Here is a 19,507-nt window from a genome sequence, read left to right as displayed (position 1 = left end):
TTTATCAATTACAAAAAACAAAAGCTACGGAAAATTCAAATATTGTCCAGTGTAGTGAACACGCAGAATAAAAGCTCAGCTTCAAGTTCAATTAGATGGATTGGATGGATAATAAATCGTTAATTATAACTAATTAGATGAACAATCAGGGATAATCATGATCGATAATCGGGTTAGAGTCAATTGAAATAAAAAAATCGTAGAACATTTCGTCAGCAAAAAACATTTTTCAAAGATTCGTGCGCCGATTCAGCCCCTCCCCCCAAACCCGAATAAACCCGAGTGAAACACATGTTGAATTTCATCATCAGATGTCAACGACCACATAAAACCTAGAAAATCCCCTATTTCTAGGATAAAAGTGTGATAAATTTAATTCACCTAGTGTTGATACCGAAAATGGTCTCGACGATGGGCAAAGACATCCACAGGAGTGCCCTGGAGCTGGTGAAAAACATAAACTACGGGTACGACAGCGTCCTAACCTAGTCTAAATAGCTGAATAACCCACAGTAATTTATCCAATATTTTGTTTCAACAATGGTAATGGCAATAGAAAGCTCAAGGGAACACACGAGATCGTCGAGGCGACCATCAGGGTGCTGAAGGAGATTGTTAGCAGCTCGGAGTGGAGCACCGCAAGGTAAACAGTGGCCCCCTTCACCCCTACGGACAATGGAATTAATTTACGGAATTTACAGCATTCATATTCAGCTAAATATGAAAAAAAAAAAAAAAAAATTGGCGAATTCCATGGAAATTTTTGTTAGATTTCTATTGAACTTTTACTGAAAATTCTATTTGTTTCTGCCCTATTGAAGAGCTACAAGGCTTACTGTGCGTTTTTTTGTTTAGAAAATGTTCAATAAAAATTATTTTATAACAAGAAAAAATCAGCAGAATTTCATTTCTTCTATATAATTTCAAAAATTATATAAAAAAATTGAATTCTGCTGATTTTTTCTATTGAGATGGTTTCTGTAGAAATTTCTAAGATTTATTTTTACTCTCATTTTATTTTAAAAAATTACACAAAAAAATTGAAAATTTGAGCCGAAGAATTTCTATAGGAAATACCTCAATAAAATAAATTGCGTAGAAAAATCTATTCTATTTATTTTTTCTGTAAAATATTTTCCCTTAAACATCAGTTACTTTATTTTACTGAACAATAGCTATACTGTAAATTTAGTTAATTATTTTAGCTTCATGAGGGTCTGAAAAATATCAACAATTTCTCATGAAAATGACATAATCATCAACTGCTCAAAATAATTTTTTTTCGTATTTTGATGCCTGCGTATTTGCTGGAGGGAGTTAATTAAAGAAGCTTAATCGAAACAGTTGAATGAATTACAAAAATGATCAATAGCACTAGTCACTAGTACTACTAAATTGACCTTGTGTTCTTGATGTTCACCAGAAAACTCATGGATTTAATAACGTTAAATGGAAAATACATGATTGCTGCGGTTCCCTTGGAGGCCTCGATAGGCAACATGGTGAGGAGAATTCTCCAGATAATTAGGGAGGAGTACACATTAGAACTCGAGAATAAACCTGACGAGGCAGATCCCCAGGAGTCATTGCACAAAATCCTGACATCTCAAGGGGCACAAGACATAGATTTCAACATTTCAGTGCCCGACTTGAAGTCTGCAGTGATCGAGCATATTAACGAGTTCGAGGTGGAGTTGGAAACATGGTAATGATGATGATCGTAACTTAAATGTCATTGAAGTGATCTCCTGAGGATGATTAATCGTGTTGTTGACTTTCAGCTCGGAAAACATAACTCAACAGGCGTCTGAGCACATCCATTCAAACGAAATTATAATGACGATAGGATATTCGAAGATGGTCGAACGGTTTTTCAAAAAAGCTGCTGAGACTAGGGAGTTTGAGGTCATCATTGCCGAGGGAGACCCTTCACTGAGTGTACGATCTGCATAAAAATGATCAATTATTTGATAATTATTGAATTTGATTCATTCTTCTACTTACTCAATTTTTTACCTCAATTTTTTAGACGAATTGCCAATATTATTCCGTCGCATTTCACTCCTTTATTAGTTTTACATAAAATTAGATCTTTATCGACGAACTAAATATTCCTGTTCATAATTATTAATGATTTCTAGGGCCAAGAGTTGGCAGCCAAGCTCCCCAGGCAGATAAAAACCACATTAATATCAGACCGAGGAATTTTCGCAATGATGTCTAGAGTGAATAAAGTCATAATCGGGACCCACACAGTAATGGCTAACGGTGGATTGAAAGCAACAACTGGATGTGACACAGTGGCTCACGCAGCGAAGCACTACTCAGTCCCTGTCATGGTCCTCCTGCCCCTTTACAAGCTCTCCCCACTCTACCTGTGCTCCTTCGAGCAAGAAGCTTTCAATAAGTATCAAGCACCGATCCAGGGGGTGATCGACGGGGCCAATGAGCCCCTGCTCGAGAGAATTCAGGCATACAACCCAGTGTTCGATTATGTGCCACCTGAATTGGTGACTCTATTCATCACAAATACGTAAGTGAAAGAAAAATCAAAGGAAAAAAAATGTGAATTCAGTGTTTTGATGATATTAGTTTAAATTTGTTGACTAATTTTCATTTTCAGGGGTGGAAATGCACCTTCCTACGTCTACCGACTCCTCAGCGAGCTGTACCACCCTGACGACTACGAATTATAATAAATCTGTAGAAAAGTGGAATGACTCGATTGACTTTTAGAATACAAAAATTCATTTATTTACACATCGCCTTGTTTTCGATAAAAATATGTACATATTTGTTTCGTTTAAATGCAAGAAGTAAACTTGACGTGGAATTAGCTTCCGAAGAGACTTCATCAAGTCTGAGATAATATATACAAACTGGAGACCCTCCTGCATGTGTTGAATTTCGAGAATCGGGTTCTTGTCTGTAATTATTAATTATTTTAACCCAAACAACTTCAGAGCCTGAACACTTCCCATTCACAAAAGTCAACAATTATTAGGAAAAACAATTCGCAATCCCCAGGGGCGAGGGCTCCATAATTTTTTAACTTGGTTTACTTCAGGATTTTGCTATACGAATGGATTCCAGTTGCTCCCGTCCTCGGGTAAGAGGGAATTGGTCACTAGGAGGATGACATCGACGATCCACCAGATGCCCAGGCCCCCCAGGGTCAGCAGTTTGCCCACAGCTGTGCCGGTGTGACCCAGGCAGAAGCGATCCATCCCCAGGAACCCCAGGAGGATGCTGTAGAGGAGGGTCAGGGTGAAGTAGTGGCCACTGTATTTTATGCAGGGAACACCGTCCCTGTAGAAGGTCCTGGGGCCGTAGCACTCGATGTCGGGGAGGACTGTGCAGGAGACGTTGGCTTTCTCCACTTCGTCGTATCGAGAACCTCCAAACTGTTGACATGAAAAAATTATCAAGGAATTAATGACATTTTTTTTCGTTTTCAAAGATTTTTGAACGATTATTTTCTCTTTTGAAGAGATTCTGTCAGGTTTTAAAATGGAATGGTTCATTTACTATAATTTTCCCTAGTGAAGGTGTGGAATGGAATGAATTTGTTTTTTTTTATTGTTAAAAAGATGAAATAATTTCACTGTTAAAAAACGATCAGATTCTGATGAATATCTTCAAATCCACAAGAAATATAGGAAATTTCCCAAGAACCTCTTCTGAAATTTAAATTTAGGGGAGGATGGGGTAAAATGGACACTGGACTTTTTAAAAATTATTCATACCTCAGAAACAAATTTATCAATTGAGCTCGGTTTAGGCTCGTCACAAAGAGAAAGAGTTGTTCTTTGTATTGAAAAAAAAAAATATCAAATTTTATCAACATTTCAACCCCTCATTAACATTTAAAAAAAAGTCAAGTGTCCGTTTTACCCCAACCTCCCCTAAGTCTTAAATTTTTCACAAAAAAATCTGTGAAAATCCCTCATCTCCATTATGTCCAGAGATAATCTCCAAAAATCTTCAACTGTAACCAAATAATTTCTTCCACAAGTTCTAAATCAATCTGAACGTGAAATTGTCAAATAAATTCTTCAAATATGATCTGACTATTGCTCTCCTACCTTGATACACCCATAACCGCTCTCAATCTTCGCGCTTTTATTCCCCTTGTGATCGAAAGGCTCCTCACACTCGATGAAATCCACAGGCCTGAAACCCCCAAGAGTCCGTCAAAAACCCCTCGGTCAGATCCGATCAATTAGCCCCTCATGTATAGATATTCAAAATTTTCATTTTTTTCCTCATTGAAGTAGTTTTGAAGAAAATTCTCTTTCAATTAAAGGCCCGAGTTGAAGACCCGAGTTTGTAGCAGCGTTGTCAGACAAGATATGAATGTTTTTTTGGGCTCAAATGAAAGAGCGGGTCGAGAAATGGCGTGCTAGAGCCTCTAAACATGACAAATGTCTGTAAAGTTGATGTCTGTTTTCAATTGAAAAGCAGAGTGTCTAGGAGGACAATGGGGTCTAGGAGTATGTATAGAACATTGGGGTCTAGGAGTCTCCCCTGGTTCAAAACCATCTTTAGAGGTCCTAGCACGCCATTTCTCGACCCGCTCTTTCGTTTGAGCCCAAAAAAACATTCATATCTTGTCTGACATCTTTGCTACAAACTCGGGTCTTCAACTCGGGTTTTCAATTGAAAGCCCGAGTTGTAGACCCGAGTTTGTAGCAGCGATGTCAGACAAGATATGAATGTTTTTTTGGGCTCAAATGAAAGAGCGGGTCGAGAAATGACGTGCTAGGGCCTCTAAACATGACAAATGTCTCTAAAGATGATATCTGTTTTCAATTGAAAAGCAGAGTTGTGACATCATTGTCTAGGAGGACAATGGGGTCTAGGAGTATGTATAGAACATTGGGGTCTAGGAGTCTCCCCTGGTTCAAAACCATCTTTAGAGGTCCTAGCACGCCATTTCTCGACCCGCTCTTTCGTTTGAGCCCAAAAAAACATTCATATCTTGTCTGACATCTTTGCTACAAACTCGGGTCTTCAACTCGGGTTTTCAATTGAAAGCCCGAGTTGTAGACCCGAGTTTGTAGCAGCGATGTCAGACAAGATATGAATGTTTTTTTGGGCTCAAATGAAAGAGCGGGTCGAGAAATGACGTGCTAGAGCCTCTAAACATGACAAATGTCTCTAAAGATGATATCTGTTTTCAATTGAAAAGCAGAGTTGTGACATCATTGTCTAGGAGGACAATGGGGTCTAGGAGTATGTATAGAACATTGGGGTCTAGGAGTCTCCCCTGGTTCAAAACCATCTTTAGAGGTCCTAGCACGCCATTTCTCGACCCGCTCTTTCGTTTGAGCCCAAAAAAACATTCATATCTTGTCTGACATCTTTGCTACAAACTCGGGTCTTCAACTCGGGTTTTCAATTGAAAGCCCGAGTTGTAGACCCGAGTTTGTAGCAGCGATGTCAGACAAGATATGAATGTTTTTTTGGGCTCAAATGAAAGAGCGGGTCGAGAAATGACGTGCTAGAGCCTCTAAACATGACAAATGTCTCTAAAGATGATATCTGTTTTCAATTGAAAAGCAGAGTTGTGACATCATTGTCTAGGAGGACAATGGGGTCTAGGAGTATGTATAGAACATTGGGGTCTAGGAGTCTCCCCTGGTTCAAAACCATCTTTAGAGGTCCTAGCACGCCATTTCTCGACCCGCTCTTTCGTTTGAGCCCAAAAAAACATTCATATCTTGTCTGACATCTTTGCTACAAACTCGGGTCTTCAACTCGGGCTTTCAATTGAAAAATAAAAATACGCAAAATAAAATACGAACTGCAAGAGAAATAACGCATGCGATGAAATGCAATTGAGAAAATTCCAGTGACAAAATCAAAACTTCACTCACAGAAACTTGCACATAACCAAAGGTCCCTCCGGCCTGTACTCCTGCTGCTGTTCGCTGCTCTTGTTTCCACTCACCAAAACAATCGCTTCCCCAAGTGCCATCAGCACCCCGAGAACCCAAAGAACCGCTGCAGCCCTCATCATCTCCGCCCGTCACATTTTACCCCCAAAGACCGATGATTTAATCTCCCAAAGCCAAACACGACTGGTTAAAAAATAACCCCCCAGTCTTGAACGGTCCAAAGTACCAGATTCCCCCGCGAGACAGCAGTGGCCGCGTAGCATGTGCTCCGTATTAATCTGCGCAGTCGTGTCCCATTCAAGATCGCACGCGGTGCTCCCCAAAACCCAGTGATCACCCCCAACGATGAGATCTTCTTGACATTCGTCGGAGCCTCCAGAAGATCCTCGAAATAACCCACCAAAGATGAACATCTCGACAGCACTTTGGCGTCAGCTGAGCCCGAAAAACGGTCGCGCTGGCAGCGTAACTTACCTGACGACCTGCAGGCACTACTCAGGTTACACCAAGAGAATGGGAATTTGGCTGAGGGACCACAGTATCGAGGTTACGAATGCCTGCACGAGACAGTTGGAGTTCATCGTTGCTCAGAGGGTGCGCAGGAGTCTCCAGTTGTTCGAGTTGTGGACGAAGATCTGGGACGACGTGGCTCTGAAGGAGTTCCTGAGGGCCTGGAGGAGGAGAGCGAGGCGGAGTGGGAGGGAGTTGCTGTTCTCCTCGGTCGGGGTGACCATGTTCAACTGGGAGAGGGACAGGATTGACAATGAGGAGTTGTACAGTTATGCCAACGAGATCGAGACCATTCACAAGCTCAAGGAGACGACTGTCGTCTGCGAGGACTGCCGTCAGAGGCTGGTCATTGATAAAGCACAGCCTGGTGTTGAGTACTGCGAGTGCAAGGGGAAGGCGGCCAGGGGGAGTGGGGACCACTGGGAGCCCTTCATCGAGAGGAGGGACATGCTCATCTGGAGGAGGGAGGAGCCTGGCACCGGGGGACTCTACGCGTATAAAGTGTTGGGGACTTTTTCGGATGTCTCTGCCGATGAGTTCCTCAGGGTCCAGGTGGACGTGCAGTACAGGAAGGAGTGGGACACCACTGCCAAGAGGCTGGAGATCATCGACACTGACCCTCAGGGGGTGGCTGACCAGAACCAGAGGAGTGATGTCATCTACTGGGAGATGATATGGCCTGTAATTATATTTCCTGCAATTTTTTTAATTGACATTTTTTATGAGATAATTGAATTATAATGTTCGTGAGGAGAGGTGGTGGACGAAAATATCGAGAGATTTTTTTTCAATTCACAACATTACTATTATCGTTCAAAATCCCAATGTCCAAATGCAATTTTTTCAATGAAAATATCGAATTAAATAGTTAAATAATAATGTCTCTTTTTTATATCTGATGAAATCTATATAAAAAAATGTGTTGATATTTCTTCACAAAATTATTCTCATCAATTCCCAAAATTTCAATTTTTAGTCATTTTAGCTATTTCATTGCAGAGACTTTTTTCGAATAGAGATTACGTTTATCAGAGGCGTTGGGTGCTGGACAAGGAGAAGGGGATCGTCGTCATCGTGAGCAGGGGCATCCAGCATCCAGCTGCCCCAGACAGACCCGACACCTACAGAGTTAATTCGTACTGGTCGTACATGGTCATTAAACCCTGTAAGAATTTCGGTGAACCTGGGATTGAGTTTGGACTGACGTATTTCGAGGATCCCGGGATCAATATACCCTATGCTGTGAGTGCTTGGGTCGCCATGAGTGGTGAGAATGTTTATTTTACTGTTCTTCAACTGATTTGTAAACACGAATTGCAATTTTTTAATTAGTATTTTTTATTTAGTATAATTTAGTTTCTCAGTTATTTGAATTCACAATTAATTTTTTAAACTAAAATTTAGGTTTGAATAATTGGATAATTCTCTCAATAACGAGTGTTTTTAGACAAGAATCTCAAGAGATATTTTTTACAGATGAATAAATAAAAAAAATTCTTTGGTATTCTTTTGTATGAAATGAAAAGGAATGCGTTCTCTTCACTCACTAAAAATTATAATTATCCCTTAGGATTGCCTGATTTCTTGAACAAAATGAGGCAAGCAGCGAAGGACTACAAGTACTACATAGCAAAAAATCAGAAGCCAGAAGAAGTTCCTGATTCCACCGAAGAAATTGAAGCCTCAAACGACGAAATAACTCTCAACTGTCAACCAAACGACGTGGTAAACGAGCCAGTACCCGAAGAGATCGTGGTGAGTCCCACTGCAGAGCCAAAAGACTCCCCAATCCCCTGTCAAGGCGTCATTAACCCCCAGAGCAATGACCCCTGTGAAGTGGAAGTGCAATCAACAAGTGAGGACTGCGAATTATCTGAACAGATGATCGAGAAACAGAGTAGCTATCTGAGATATATTTTCCTGACCAAACTGTTTGCATGACAATTGTACACATTTTCGTCGTCCAATAATAGCACTGACGACGAAAATAAATCCGGCGTTGTGCTCTCAGGGAAAACTGATAGCTTTGCACCACCTTCTGGTGGTCAGTAGGTTTGTAGGACGCCTTGGGCGATTAAACCTAAAGAGAACTCAAGTTAAAGCCCGATTTTAAGACATTGAAATAGTGGAGAATTTAGTTTTATATGGAAAGGTGCTATTCTCTATGGAATTACCTGAATAATGGATCACGTAATCATTGGATGTCGCATGAATTGATCTGTTAAACTGATTTTTCATCACACTAGCCGAAAATATTCAATTCTGTTTTATGATGCGAATAGTCTATTTTTAATCAAATCACGCTCTTTACATTCTTCAATTGTAAAATAATGACCGATCAAACGATTCGATTTAATTTCTCCTCGTTGTCTCACCGATACATTATTCTGTACATAAAGTCGGTGTTGTATAAATGTTAATAATGTTTTACATTTGTTGCTCAAGAAAAAATGCCATTGAACAACTGGTTGAAGTATCTGTATGATAAAAAAATAGATTCATAAATTTGTAAAGGAAACCAACGGTTTTTTCATTACTCTAATCAATAATTTCTTCTATTTCTTCTTGTGTATAAATATATATAAATAACAATTATGATGATGACGAGAGTATCATCGATAATATATACACGAATTTGTTTCCATAAAATACTCCACATATTTTAAATTCTGAATAATTAATTCAGTTCACTCCCGTTCAATACTATTATCAGAATAAATAGGGGAGAATGACTCGTCGGAGTCTGGGATGCTCAAGAAAATATTGTCATCCTCTTCGTCGAGGAGGAATGATATTTCTACTGGCAATGGCATGAGGTTTGACCTGAAACCTGGGCAGTCCTCCTCGTCGTGGCACTTTTGGTAATAAACTTTTTCCTTCAAGTCAACGACGAAGTAGATGTTGTTGCTCTTGTGGTGGCGATTAATATTGGCACAGAATCTAGAAAAAAAATAAAGCAAAATGAGAAATTGGGTAATTGCCCCAACTCATCATGAAGATAATTTAATATTTAAAAACCTGAGGAAAACGAATCAATTATCGTCTTTAATAAGGCTAAATGCTACATTATTATTCACCTGTTTCCAAGGATATCGTAAAGAATAGTTTTAGAAGCCTCGAAATAAATGCAGCATCTGACGTGTCCGGGCTGCACCAGTTTCCTAATGAATTTATCGACGAATGGATAGGGGGACTCAGTTGTTTGCTGATTCTGACTGAAAAACCTGTGGCCTTGGCTGAGTCCTCTGGGGTACTTGTCCACCTCTCTCGAGGAGTCATGGTTGAACTCCAGAAGAGTGAAGGAGTCTTTATCAGGGAAGAACGAGACCAACGAGTCCAGGAAGATGCTCAGGTTCTTGTCCTTTCGTTCGACAGTTGGCTCGTAGTTGCACTCTGGTGCCACCTCCAGGTGAGATAATTTCCCCCATTTCGTGGCCTTGTACACCCTGAAGTGCCTGTTCTTGGTGTAGACCATCGTGTCCACGAAAATTTTCTTCTTCTTGTCGGTCTCAATGAAGAGGGACTCGAGGTCCTTCAGGGGAAAGAAGCTCAGGACCTCGTGGAAGGCTGAACCGTTTGACGAGAGGTACTCGTCAATCTCGGTTGTGATGCTTTTTATGAATCTACCTGCGTGGATGTTGTGCTTGAAGGCCACGTCCTTCGTGCAGAATATCAAGTGTCTGCTGAATTTTCTTGGGGTCGTCGAGTCCAGGTTCAAGACGTTCTTCTCCGAGCAATCGAGCTTCCAGTATTTTTTCAAGAAGGCGAGGAGTATTTCTAGGAGGGTTTTCGTCATCGAGGGCCCATTACTGTCGGGGTTCAAGGAGCTCTGGAACTCTAGGTCTAAGTACAGCCAGCATGGAGCACCTTCTGGAATCACCTGGGGAGCAATCGAGGAAATTTAAGGAATAATTATTATCATGACTAGATAATGCAATTAATAATGCAATAAAAATGGAAAAATTGGGGAATAGAGTTTGAATTTTGGATTGAGTAGTTAGGGGAGGAAAAAATAAACCAGTACATCAGTGAGTTGTTAGAATTTTTAAGAAGTGAAAGGTGTTCATTTTGCCTCACTTGTCCCTAATTATCTCTGTAATGAGTGGATTTAGGAAGAAATGTCAAAAGCCGTTTTTATAGCTGAAAAAATTCTTTAGGAAAAAGGGCTTTTGCCATTTTCATCTGAATTTACTCATTAACAAGATAAAAATAAAAAAGTGAAGAATGAATCAACAGTATTTGTATCTTTTTAAATTTAAAATCCAGTAATTATTCCCATGATGGGTGATTAAAGAGGATTTTTTTTCTAAACTCAATCATTAGAAAGATGATTCAGCAATTCCAAAGTTCGTGAAAAAATGACCAAAACAATTTTTTTTTTAAATTCATCATTCAATCCATAGCGAATCAGCTGAAGAAAATTTCTGAAATTCCCTCATCCTCGAGGCAATTGAGCAATCAAATCGGAGTAAAAAAATAATTTCCTCCCCATGAATTTCTACAATCGATTCAGCAAATTGTCTACCTCATACGTGCACCTCTCCTCGGGCTGCTGCCTGATGAAGGAGTGCCAGTAGACCTCTGGATGAGCGACGACAAACATCCTGCGACCGTCGTTGTGATGATCCTGATACACAAAAGTGCACAGTGGGTCGTGCCTCGTGCTGTGCTCACGAGCAGCCTCAAGGGCCTCAGCCTGCTTATAATACTTCTCCCAGAACGTCGATGGCCCCAGCAAAGTCGGCCTGAACCTGCTGGCCTCACGCAGCAAGAGACGCCTCTTCTGACACTTCTGCTCGATCTCGTCGAGTTTTTTCTTCATTTCACTGCTCCCCGGGTAGAACTTCGAGGGCTTTATCGGGGTCAATTCACCACTTTCTGTTGCCATTGTGTCCAGTTTTTCAGGAACTGGTAATTGTTTTTACGTTTTATTTATTCCGGGGACACGTTTCGGAGCCAGTGTTTACATTGAGATTCCGCCAATAACTGCACGATGTGTAGTTGTACTGTCCCCAAACACGTCGGAGCGTGTTCGGAAAATCAAATAAAACGGTTGAGGTCGGTTGTGTAGGGAATACCCAAAAATGTCGATAACATAGGCATTCATTTTTCCCAGTTATTTTTTCAAATTTGTAACTCGAATTTTCAAACTATTCATTATTGAATTGACAATTTCACTGTCCTATTGCACGTTTTGTTTTTAATTGAAAAATTTCAATCGGAACTGTTCTGTAGAAATTGTACAGACGATCCTATTGATTTTTTCTTCAAATATTTTTCATTGAACAATATAAAAAATTGTGATTTAATAAAAAAATACATTGTAGTTTAATAGAATTATTTATTTATTCATATGTAGCCGATTAGGCTTTTTGGATATGCTTTCATAATTATCACAGAAGTAGTCGTAATAGTTTGTATCCAAAGGGTAATCAAAACAAAGTTCTACAAGCGAAAACTGAATTTTTCTTTTGTCGCTGTGTGAAATGAGACCGTCGTTCTTGCCTCTAGTATCCCAGATCCAGCTCAGTGGACATCCCTCCCGGGATGAATCGTAATTAAAAAAAAAACACGCAGATCAACTGATGAATTTGTTAATAGAATCGGCCGAAAACCGATAGAAATTTCAATGCAACTGCAATTTTCCAAGAATAAAATGTAATTAGATTCCAGTTTTCCTTGTTTTTTTTCTTCTCATTTTTCATTTTTAAAAACAATTTTTATTTATCGCCTGTTACAAAGTGCTCGACCAAAAATCGTCCGCTTCAAACGAAAAAACGAAAAATGACTTCAGTTGATCGCCCACTCAATACTGCCCTCAGCTCATATTGCCTCTGCAGATGCCACATATTCGCATCGTCTTTCAAGTTCTTTCAAGTCGTCCCACCCCATCAACCGACTCAGCTGCTTGCAGTTCAACCCGCACAGACAGCCATTCGGAAATTTGAGAACGCACAATCTCTCCGCCTCCTCCGCCGCCATTTTGTCGAGCACGGCCGTGCTCGACAAAATGGGCGCATCGGCCGAATGAACTCCTGCGGGGGTTGGATCATTCGGAAGAATTTTCGAGTCACTTGTCTTGAGCCTCTGAGATTCATCGTTCACGTCCTTCGGGATGTCAACGGGGTATTGTTGATTCTGGTGGTACAACCGGTACTCTTTCTCGAGAAGAACAGCTTCTTCCGGCGTAATCTCGTCGAAGGCATGAAGACCTCCCTCGGGATGGTCGTCCTCGTCGGAGTCGTCGGGGCCATAATAATCTCCCATATTATCATTCTCTTCTCGGTGACCTACGGGCGTGTGCGCTACAGCCCGAAGAGGTCTGTCATTTTTCAGCTCTTCGGTGTCCAGAGCGGGAATTAGTGCAGCAGCAGCGGGTGTCCCCTGCACGTGGAGATTCTTCTTCTTAACGCTCTTTTTCGTGAAGTCTTCAGACTTGTCGTTATGACTTTGTGGCTCTCGCGTTTGCTGGCTCTTCTGATTCTGTTGCTGCGCCTTCCCCGGGGACTTGGTCGTGCTGTCATCGAGACTCTGTAGACGATTCTCGACAGACTGTTGCCTTCCCCCGTCGCTTGGTGATTGCTGTCTCATGACGCTATTGTGCTTTCCAGCGAGCTTTTTCGTGTGGTCTTCGGACTCTTCGTTATGATTTTTGGACTTTTCCCCTTCACTCGGCGATTGCTGTCCCCCAGCATCAGAAGCTGACTCGATTCCTTGGAGGAGATCCACCCGGACGGGCTCCCTGTCAACTCTGCTGCTCTCACCGGACGGCGCGTCAGGGCTCGACTGCTGCTGAGCGCTTTCCAAATGGGGACACATCGGTATGGGAACACAAACGTGGCTCGCATTCAACGCGTAACCCGGGGCACACATGCAGCCGGGATGGAACACCTAAAACGAGATGTTGGGGTGTTAGGAGAGGAGGCATGCTGGGTGGGAATACACGGAGAGAAATTTTCTAGGAAGATTCTAGTAGGGGAGGATGGGGCAAAACGGCCCCCCTTCAATCGTCAATATTTTCCGATTCAATAATCCGATTGGGATGAGTTAGAGCTCGTTTTGAAGAATGAAAAATTATCTTCAAAATGAAGTTGAAACTGGGAATTTTCACAATGTCATTCACAAGTTATTGACAATTGAAGGGGGGCCGTTTTGCCCCATCCTCCCCTACGAGTACTGGAAAAAATCACATTCCACCGGCTGTGAAAAATTCTAGTATTTCAGGTAAAATTTTGGGGATTTCTGTGAAATTTTCAGACATATGGGGAAAAATTCACGTTTTCCACAATAATATTTCTAGTTCCGACACTGGAATTTTATCCTGGCCGTCACTCTGCGCCTCTTTTCCCGTGCTAGCACTAGAATTTTTCTAAAAAATTTCTCTCCGTGTGTGTCTGTGGTGTATTTTACCGGTACGCAGGGCTGATAACAAGACATGTTATTAGGTAGTGGGTTGAGGCAGGTCCACAGAGAGTAGAACGAGTTGGGGGGGCAGGGAGGAGGCTCCTGCTGGGGGGCATATGGAAGTTGGGGCACATTCGCTGGTGCTGCACCGAAAGAATTATCAATTATAATCTTGAAATTCAACTGGACAATTTAGGAAATATTCACCGGGTGAAGAAATTTCATAGAAAAACTCCATCGGTTTTTGGAGGATTTTAGTGAAGAATTGCGCAGGATTTTGGAGGAGAGACCTCTGCGCACGAATTCCATCTCCCGCAATGAAAAAAAAATGGAATAGCATCCAAATATTTTAATTTCCCCGCTGTCTTTATTTTTAGACACGCAATGAAAAACGAAAAAAATTTATGAAGAAAATAAAATAAAAAAATTTAGCAAATTTGAACCAAGAATTTGAATAAGTTGTGTAGAAAAATCAAATTCGATTAATTTTTTCTATAGAATATCCTCAATTGAATATTTTCATTCGAAAAAATATCTAGAGTACTCACCACTAGCACAGCTGACCCAGGTCAGAGAGACTACAAAGCTGAACCTCAGCATGATGAACTCGTTCCAACAAACACCATTCCAATGATACCCAAAATAATGACTCCCCTTTTATACAACCGAAGGCCGATCATCCCCAAGCCGAAACGTGACTTTCCACGGGAAAGCACTCCTTATCACTGAATCGCCGGAAACGAGCTGTTATCACCACTGGAAACATCACGATTCCGCCAGTCAGTATCGCAGTTATCAATTCCCCGAAGAAAACAACGCTGACTAAATGCACCAAATAAATTTTCGTATTATCTCCACCATCGAAATTTGAGTGATAAACGAGTTGTCATGAACATGGACTTCCGAACATTTCCGGGTTGACGAAATTATAAACCGCTCCGGGAGTTGTATGCAACTGCCTAAGGCCCGGCCTGCATTCATTTTTTGTTTATTTTTATCCCTAGATTCCTCAGAATCTATGCACATTATAGTCGTTTACGGAGGTACTAATTGCGGTTGGAGAGCGTCAGAACGCGTGAGAGAGAGAGAGAGAGAGAGAGAGAGAGAGAGAGAGAGAGAGAGAGAGAGAGAGAGAGAGAGAAGTCAGAATGCAAGTATCAAGAAAAAAAATCCAGTGGAACGTTTTTTGAAGCCAATCTATTCGGCGTATTGTGTCATTAGAATATATATATATATATATAATACAACATTAATAACAATAATAATATTATCCTTTGATAAATATAAATATTATTATTATATTATTATATATTATTTATGTATATATACTTCAGGAATAGTATTCGAAAAAAATAATAATATCAATCAAATTATATCATATTTATGCTATTGTATAATTCTACGTAATATATTATTGTGATGGCTAACACGTTGACAAAATGATTCATCAAATTTTCCTCAGCTACAAAGTTAAACAATAATATTTACTTACGTTCTAATATCTCATTCAATTTAATAGATATACGCCATTGAAGGAATCAAAACAAATAAATACAGTGTACCATTAGGCCCCAGGGAGCAGCACATTCGCGCGGAGCGGGCGGGCAGATCTAGTCATAATAAATATACACAGAGAAAGCACGAGAGCACGAGACAGCGTGAGCAAGCGTGAGAGCGTGAAGCGTACGAAAAAAGGAGTGAATTGAAAATACCCTCACGAATACAAAATCAAAGATGATTTTTTTTAAAGCCAAACCAATAAAAAAATCAATGAAAAAGATTGAGTAATGAATTAAAAATGCCCTCGCGAATAAAATCAAATGAAAGATGAGCCTTTTATTGACATCGAAGCAACGAAAAAAATCAGAAGTCAATTGAGGTCAATTGAAAAACCGTCAAGTGGGCATTAATCAACCAGAGGATTAATCCACCCCCGGATGACGAGAGAAGGGTGGGACTGATGACGTCGTCAGTGTCGTTTTATCACCGGACGAGCCCCAGTCCGCATTAATACCGAGGATTAACCGAATTCCTCCCCTAAAGTCGTGCTATTCGACAATTGACATTGGGAATTTACTCATGAAACTATAAATAAAACGTATCACCAACTCGATCGACCCTACCCATTGTCTTTCGGGTGCTGCAGAGGGACTGAAGATATCGTATCAAGATAGAAATTGATAGAGAAATCGTTGATAAACCGGTATTGTTCGACGTCGACGTATGTCTCAAGTGTCTATCGGTTTTAGTTTGTGCTCGAGTGCTTTCCGGTGGACATTGGAGTGATAGAGGTCTTGATCATGGGGAAAAAGCCTCCTGAGGTCGCTATAAATTCCTGAAGAATCGTAACCAGTGAATTAAATCGTGAAGTGACACCTCGTGAATCGTGAAATCGTGAAGACTTCATAAACATAAGTGTTCAACATTTAAAAAATAAAATAAAAGTCTTCAGTGAGTTTGTAAAAAAATGAGGGAAGTAACTGGTGAAGTTTATTAGAAAGAAGACGAGAAATAACGAAGTGGATCGAATGGCCCGACGATGGATCGAGAAATTGCTAGTGAAATGGGTTATTCTTGTGGTGTTTTCACCAGCTGTGAAGACGAGCTGTCGAGACACCGAGTTACCCCGGGACTGCGAGGCTCTCTGCATCGGGAATCAGACGACAACGCAGTGCGAACTGCGGGCAGCTGTGCTCCTCCCCAGGGACAACAGATTCGAAATTTCGTTGGCCAAAGTCATGCCTGTCTTGGGTGAGTTGTAGCTGTATTATTTACTCCATTGGTTTGAGAATTGCAGTGGGTTTTGGGAGTGATTTATTTGGCTTTTGGACTCAAGACTTGGCGGTGAGTGACGCCAGGAGACAGAGGCTGCTGCCAGACTGGCTCCAGCTGACGTTCATCCCCAGTGATGACCGGTGCGATGCCACTTATGCACAAATCGCTGCCATTGACAGCTATGCCAACTGTGTTCACCTGTTTTTGGGACCTGCCTGCGATTATTGCGTAGGTCAGTGGATAATCTGGCATTCAATTACTTTGAAGGTTGAAAATTTTGCAGTGTTTTAACTATTTTTTAACCGACATTTCACTGTTTTATTGTTGAGATTTTTTGGAAGTTGAAGTGGAATTTTAAATGGGGGAGACCTTCAGAGTGTTGAAGGTTTCATAAATTCGGTCATTTTTATATTTATTGGAAAGACTCCAAGACACGAGAACAGGAAAAAATACAAAAAAAGAGAGATGAAGAGACGAATTCTCATGGAAGGGGTTGTTTCAATGGAAATATTTGAAAGAAAAAATCAATAGAATTAGATTTTTCTATGAAATTTATTCTATTGAGCTATTTTCTGTAAAAATTACTCGGTTCCCATTTTTTAGATGCTTTTGTTCGATTTTTGTAATGATTTAATGATTTGTTGCTGGAAATGTTCTGAAATTTTCAATAGAATCGGCCAAAACCTAATAGAATTTTCAATTGAAATCCTTTATAATTTTTTATCGGATTCTCTAGGTTTAAAAAAAAATCGCGCATGAAAAACGGTGAAACAACAATTACAAGCCTATTCCAACAAAAATCAATTTAACTCAATTTAAAAATTTTCACCCCCCAGCAAATGTTGGCAGAGTGGTGAAATTTTTAAATGCCCCGTTGCTGACAACCGGTGGCTTCACCTTTGACTTCACAAATAAAAAAACCGAATGCTCGGACGAGTACTACATGACAACAAGAATCGGTAGCGTGGGCTTCAGAGACATCAGTCTAGCTTTTCTGGCTGTTATGGATCGGTAAGGACACTCCCCAGAATTATCAGGAACAATGATCCTAATGGAGTTGATCCCCCAGATACAACTGGAAAAAACTCCACTTGATTTACGATCCGATGGGCCAGACTAGTGTCGCTGGAGAGCACACGTGTCAACTCATGATGAAGTCGATGGTGGCACTCATCAAGAAGAGAGAGGACATCACTTTCGGGAATTTTGATATAGAGACTTACGATAGGCAGGAGTATGGAGAGGTCTTGGAGAAGAGTGTTGGGAACTCCTACAGTGGTGAGTCAGTTATTTTTTCATATTTTTCAGGCATCTGTACATGTTTGACAACGTGTTTGTTTTTCTCTCAGTGTGTAATCATAAATTTTGCTTAAAGTTGAATTTAATAACTTTAATAAGTCAATGTTGATATTACTCACCAATTCTTTAATATTAAATTCATCAGCAATTCAAATATTCAAACTCCGAATTGTTCTATCGATCAATAATTGAGTCCGCAAGACTGACGATTATTCGGCTAATCGAAACACTATTGTGATATTTAGAAATATTTACTCAATAGTTAATTGACAATTTCATATTGCCAATAATTTAGTTGACTGTCAATTGAAAAAAAAATTAATTATCAATTGTTGTATTAAGTTTCAAATTTAAATGAAGGTAAGTAAATCTTAATTATTGTAAGGTGCAACTTCTCATAAAATTGCTAAATTGATGATTGATGCCGATCTACGATATTTTTATCTTACCACAAAGCGTCAAGTGCAGATATCGACAGTTCGATGAGTTACAACTGCAACTGACGTGCAATTAAAGAGCCAATGGTCATCCACTGTAGTTGTAAATAATTTTCTGAAGCTTTGATGTCTCTTCTCGATGAAGAATAATTGATTTAAATTAACGAGTAATTGAAAAATGAAGTCCTCTCGTGACTCAAGCAATCGACAATTGAAAGTTGAAATAACAGCGAAATCCAAGAAAATAATTATCGAGGGTATTTACACACGACGGAATAACTGTCTCACACTTCGTTGGGTCTTCACGAAGTAGGTGTGGAGTTATTGGAAATCGAAGGGGGAGAACGTAATAAAAGTCAGAACGAGAAACTGTACGTGTTAGGGAAATGGCTAGTCGACGGGACGATTCTGAATGGAAAATAGCAGACATCAGCTCTTATTCTTCCCTTCGTTAGCGATATTATTGTTTATCGAGGAGGAAGGGGGGGGCGGGAAGTGTGACAAACGTCAATTAATTCAGGTAAATGCCGGCAACTCTACGTGTCGACATACTCGACGGTGAGTTCGTGAGGAATAGATAGGGAATTAATCATCGCACTTAATCGGGTCAAGGAAGATCACGTATCAGCGGTATTTGATGATGCATTCCACTGCGGGGGGGGTGGTCGTAATAAGGAAATAATTATTTCCACTTTGGCCCCAGGTGAAAAAAAAAGTTTATTTTGTACTTTTTCCAAATACTTTTGACAGTTCTGGATAGCCCGTCGCCGAAATTATCGGAATCACCGTTCACCCGGATGAAAAATTCGATTTTGGCGAAAGTCGACTTTCCCTCTGGAAAAACGGAAAATCCGACCCTTTGAAAATCTAAAAAAAAAACTTTTTCAGTTTACACTTTTTTCACATACTTTTGAGAGTTCTGAATAACCCGTTGCTTAAATAGTTGGAATCAACGTTCACCTGGCTAAAAAATTAGGTTTTAGCGAAAGTCGACTTTTCCCCCGAAAAAAGCCCAAATATGGCACTTTGGCAGCGGGTGAAAAAAAAATTTTTTTATTTCTGCATTTCTGGGGCAAGTGAGGGTCTCAGTGGCATTAGGCGGGCCAGAAAATACAGAATCGACTTTCACTCGGCGGAAAAATTCGATTTTGGCGAAAGTCGACTTTCCCCCCGAAAAAAGCC

The 19,507-nt window shown here is 40.4% G+C and overlaps 6 protein-coding genes across 7 annotated transcripts in view; 3 read left to right on the top strand and 3 right to left on the bottom strand.

Annotated features, from left to right (window-relative positions):
• The first annotated feature begins 288 nt into the window (after window positions 1–288).
• On the top strand, window positions 289–2,758 carry LOC107036531 (translation initiation factor eIF-2B subunit beta). Its single transcript, XM_015254559.1, has 6 exons — window positions 289–467; window positions 557–643; window positions 1,424–1,705; window positions 1,782–1,938; window positions 2,142–2,533; window positions 2,624–2,758. Exons 1-6 carry the CDS (start codon window positions 400–402, stop codon window positions 2,694–2,696), a joined length of 1,059 nt encoding a protein of 352 aa, XP_015110045.1. The 5' UTR covers window positions 289–399; the 3' UTR covers window positions 2,697–2,758.
• Window positions 2,726–6,108, bottom strand: LOC107036532 (TM2 domain-containing protein CG11103). Its single transcript, XM_015254560.1, has 3 exons — window positions 5,880–6,108; window positions 4,086–4,173; window positions 2,726–3,404 (listed from the first exon to the last, which is right to left on the bottom strand). Exons 1-3 carry the CDS (start codon window positions 6,020–6,022, stop codon window positions 3,075–3,077), a joined length of 561 nt encoding a protein of 186 aa, XP_015110046.1. The 5' UTR covers window positions 6,023–6,108; the 3' UTR covers window positions 2,726–3,074.
• Window positions 6,109–6,196: 88 nt separating this feature from the next.
• Window positions 6,197–9,077, top strand: LOC107036529 (stAR-related lipid transfer protein 7, mitochondrial). Its single transcript, XM_015254557.2, has 3 exons — window positions 6,197–7,091; window positions 7,410–7,677; window positions 7,981–9,077. The coding sequence occupies exons 1-3, from the start codon at window positions 6,306–6,308 to the stop codon at window positions 8,349–8,351; spliced, it is 1,425 nt and encodes a 474-aa protein (XP_015110043.1). The 5' UTR covers window positions 6,197–6,305; the 3' UTR covers window positions 8,352–9,077.
• On the bottom strand, window positions 8,670–11,422 carry LOC107036530 (DNA-directed primase/polymerase protein). Its single transcript, XM_015254558.2, has 3 exons — window positions 10,936–11,422; window positions 9,488–10,290; window positions 8,670–9,350 (listed from the first exon to the last, which is right to left on the bottom strand). Exons 1-3 carry the CDS (start codon window positions 11,296–11,298, stop codon window positions 9,098–9,100), a joined length of 1,419 nt encoding a protein of 472 aa, XP_015110044.1. The 5' UTR covers window positions 11,299–11,422; the 3' UTR covers window positions 8,670–9,097.
• A 685-nt stretch (window positions 11,423–12,107) lies between these two features.
• LOC107036408 (GON-4-like protein) lies at window positions 12,108–14,435 on the bottom strand. 2 transcript variants are annotated; one of them, XM_015254352.1, is made up of 3 exons: window positions 14,363–14,434; window positions 13,821–13,957; window positions 12,108–13,301 (listed from the first exon to the last, which is right to left on the bottom strand). In XM_015254352.1, exons 1-3 carry the CDS (start codon window positions 14,412–14,414, stop codon window positions 12,234–12,236), a joined length of 1,257 nt encoding a protein of 418 aa, XP_015109838.1. In that variant the 5' UTR covers window positions 14,415–14,434; the 3' UTR covers window positions 12,108–12,233. The 2 variants fall into 2 exon arrangements, with proteins under 2 accessions (XP_015109838.1, XP_015109839.1); XM_015254353.1 differs by lacking the exon at window positions 13,821–13,957 and having other exon boundaries at window positions 14,363–14,435.
• A 1,863-nt stretch (window positions 14,436–16,298) lies between these two features.
• The window catches only part of LOC107036508 (atrial natriuretic peptide receptor 1), an 86,116-nt gene continuing 82,907 nt past the window's right edge, over window positions 16,299–19,507 (top strand). The window contains exons 1-4 of the mRNA XM_015254525.1: window positions 16,299–16,565; window positions 16,651–16,821; window positions 17,426–17,600; window positions 17,659–17,867. Of these exons, the coding sequence (XP_015110011.1) occupies window positions 16,343–16,565; window positions 16,651–16,821; window positions 17,426–17,600; window positions 17,659–17,867 (778 nt within the window). The 5' untranslated portion in view covers window positions 16,299–16,342. The remainder of the gene's footprint in view (window positions 16,566–16,650; window positions 16,822–17,425; window positions 17,601–17,658; window positions 17,868–19,507) is intronic.

This window comes from Diachasma alloeum, unplaced genomic scaffold (assembly GCF_001412515.2).
Source record: "Diachasma alloeum isolate Michigan unplaced genomic scaffold, Dall2.0 Dall_scaffold_00209, whole genome shotgun sequence".
NCBI lineage: Eukaryota > Metazoa > Arthropoda > Insecta > Hymenoptera > Braconidae > Diachasma > Diachasma alloeum.
Note: the sequence above shows the minus strand (reverse complement) of the source record. Positions and strands in the feature narration are given on the sequence as shown.

Bases quoted from the DNA above. Each gene is read 5' to 3' on its own strand.
- LOC107036531 (XM_015254559.1), top strand. From the start codon at position 400: ATGGTCTCGACGATGGGCAAAGACATCCACAGGAGTGCCCTGGAGCTG. The intron at 1,706-1,781 runs GTAATGATGATG...GTTGACTTTCAG, and splicing joins GAGGTGGAGTTGGAAACATG to CTCGGAAAACATAACTCAAC. The intron at 1,939-2,141 runs GTACGATCTGCA...AATGATTTCTAG, and splicing joins AGGGAGACCCTTCACTGAGT to GGCCAAGAGTTGGCAGCCAA.
- LOC107036532 (XM_015254560.1), bottom strand. From the start codon at position 6,022: ATGATGAGGGCTGCAGCGGTTCTTTGGGTTCTCGGGGTGCTGATGGCA. The intron at 4,174-5,879 runs GTGAGTGAAGTT...TGGGGGTTTCAG, and splicing joins TTGGTTATGTGCAAGTTTCT to GCCTGTGGATTTCATCGAGT. The intron at 3,405-4,085 runs GTAGGAGAGCAA...TCATGTCAACAG, and splicing joins GCGGTTATGGGTGTATCAAG to TTTGGAGGTTCTCGATACGA.
- LOC107036529 (XM_015254557.2), top strand. From the start codon at position 6,306: ATGAACATCTCGACAGCACTTTGGCGTCAGCTGAGCCCGAAAAACGGT. The intron at 7,092-7,409 runs GTAATTATATTT...ATTTCATTGCAG, and splicing joins ACTGGGAGATGATATGGCCT to AGACTTTTTTCGAATAGAGA. The intron at 7,678-7,980 runs GTGAGAATGTTT...ATTATCCCTTAG, and splicing joins TGCTTGGGTCGCCATGAGTG to GATTGCCTGATTTCTTGAAC.
- LOC107036530 (XM_015254558.2), bottom strand. From the start codon at position 11,298: ATGGCAACAGAAAGTGGTGAATTGACCCCGATAAAGCCCTCGAAGTTC. The intron at 10,291-10,935 runs GTAGACAATTTG...ATTGCTCCCCAG, and splicing joins AGGAGAGGTGCACGTATGAG to GTGATTCCAGAAGGTGCTCC. The intron at 9,351-9,487 runs GTGAATAATAAT...TTTTTTTTCTAG, and splicing joins TACGATATCCTTGGAAACAG to ATTCTGTGCCAATATTAATC.
- LOC107036408 (XM_015254352.1), bottom strand. From the start codon at position 14,414: ATGCTGAGGTTCAGCTTTGTAGTCTCTCTGACCTGGGTCAGCTGTGCT. The intron at 13,958-14,362 runs GTGAGTACTCTA...CTTTCGGTGCAG, and splicing joins CTGGGTCAGCTGTGCTAGTG to CACCAGCGAATGTGCCCCAA. The intron at 13,302-13,820 runs GTAAAATACACC...ATCTCGTTTTAG, and splicing joins GTTATCAGCCCTGCGTACCG to GTGTTCCATCCCGGCTGCAT.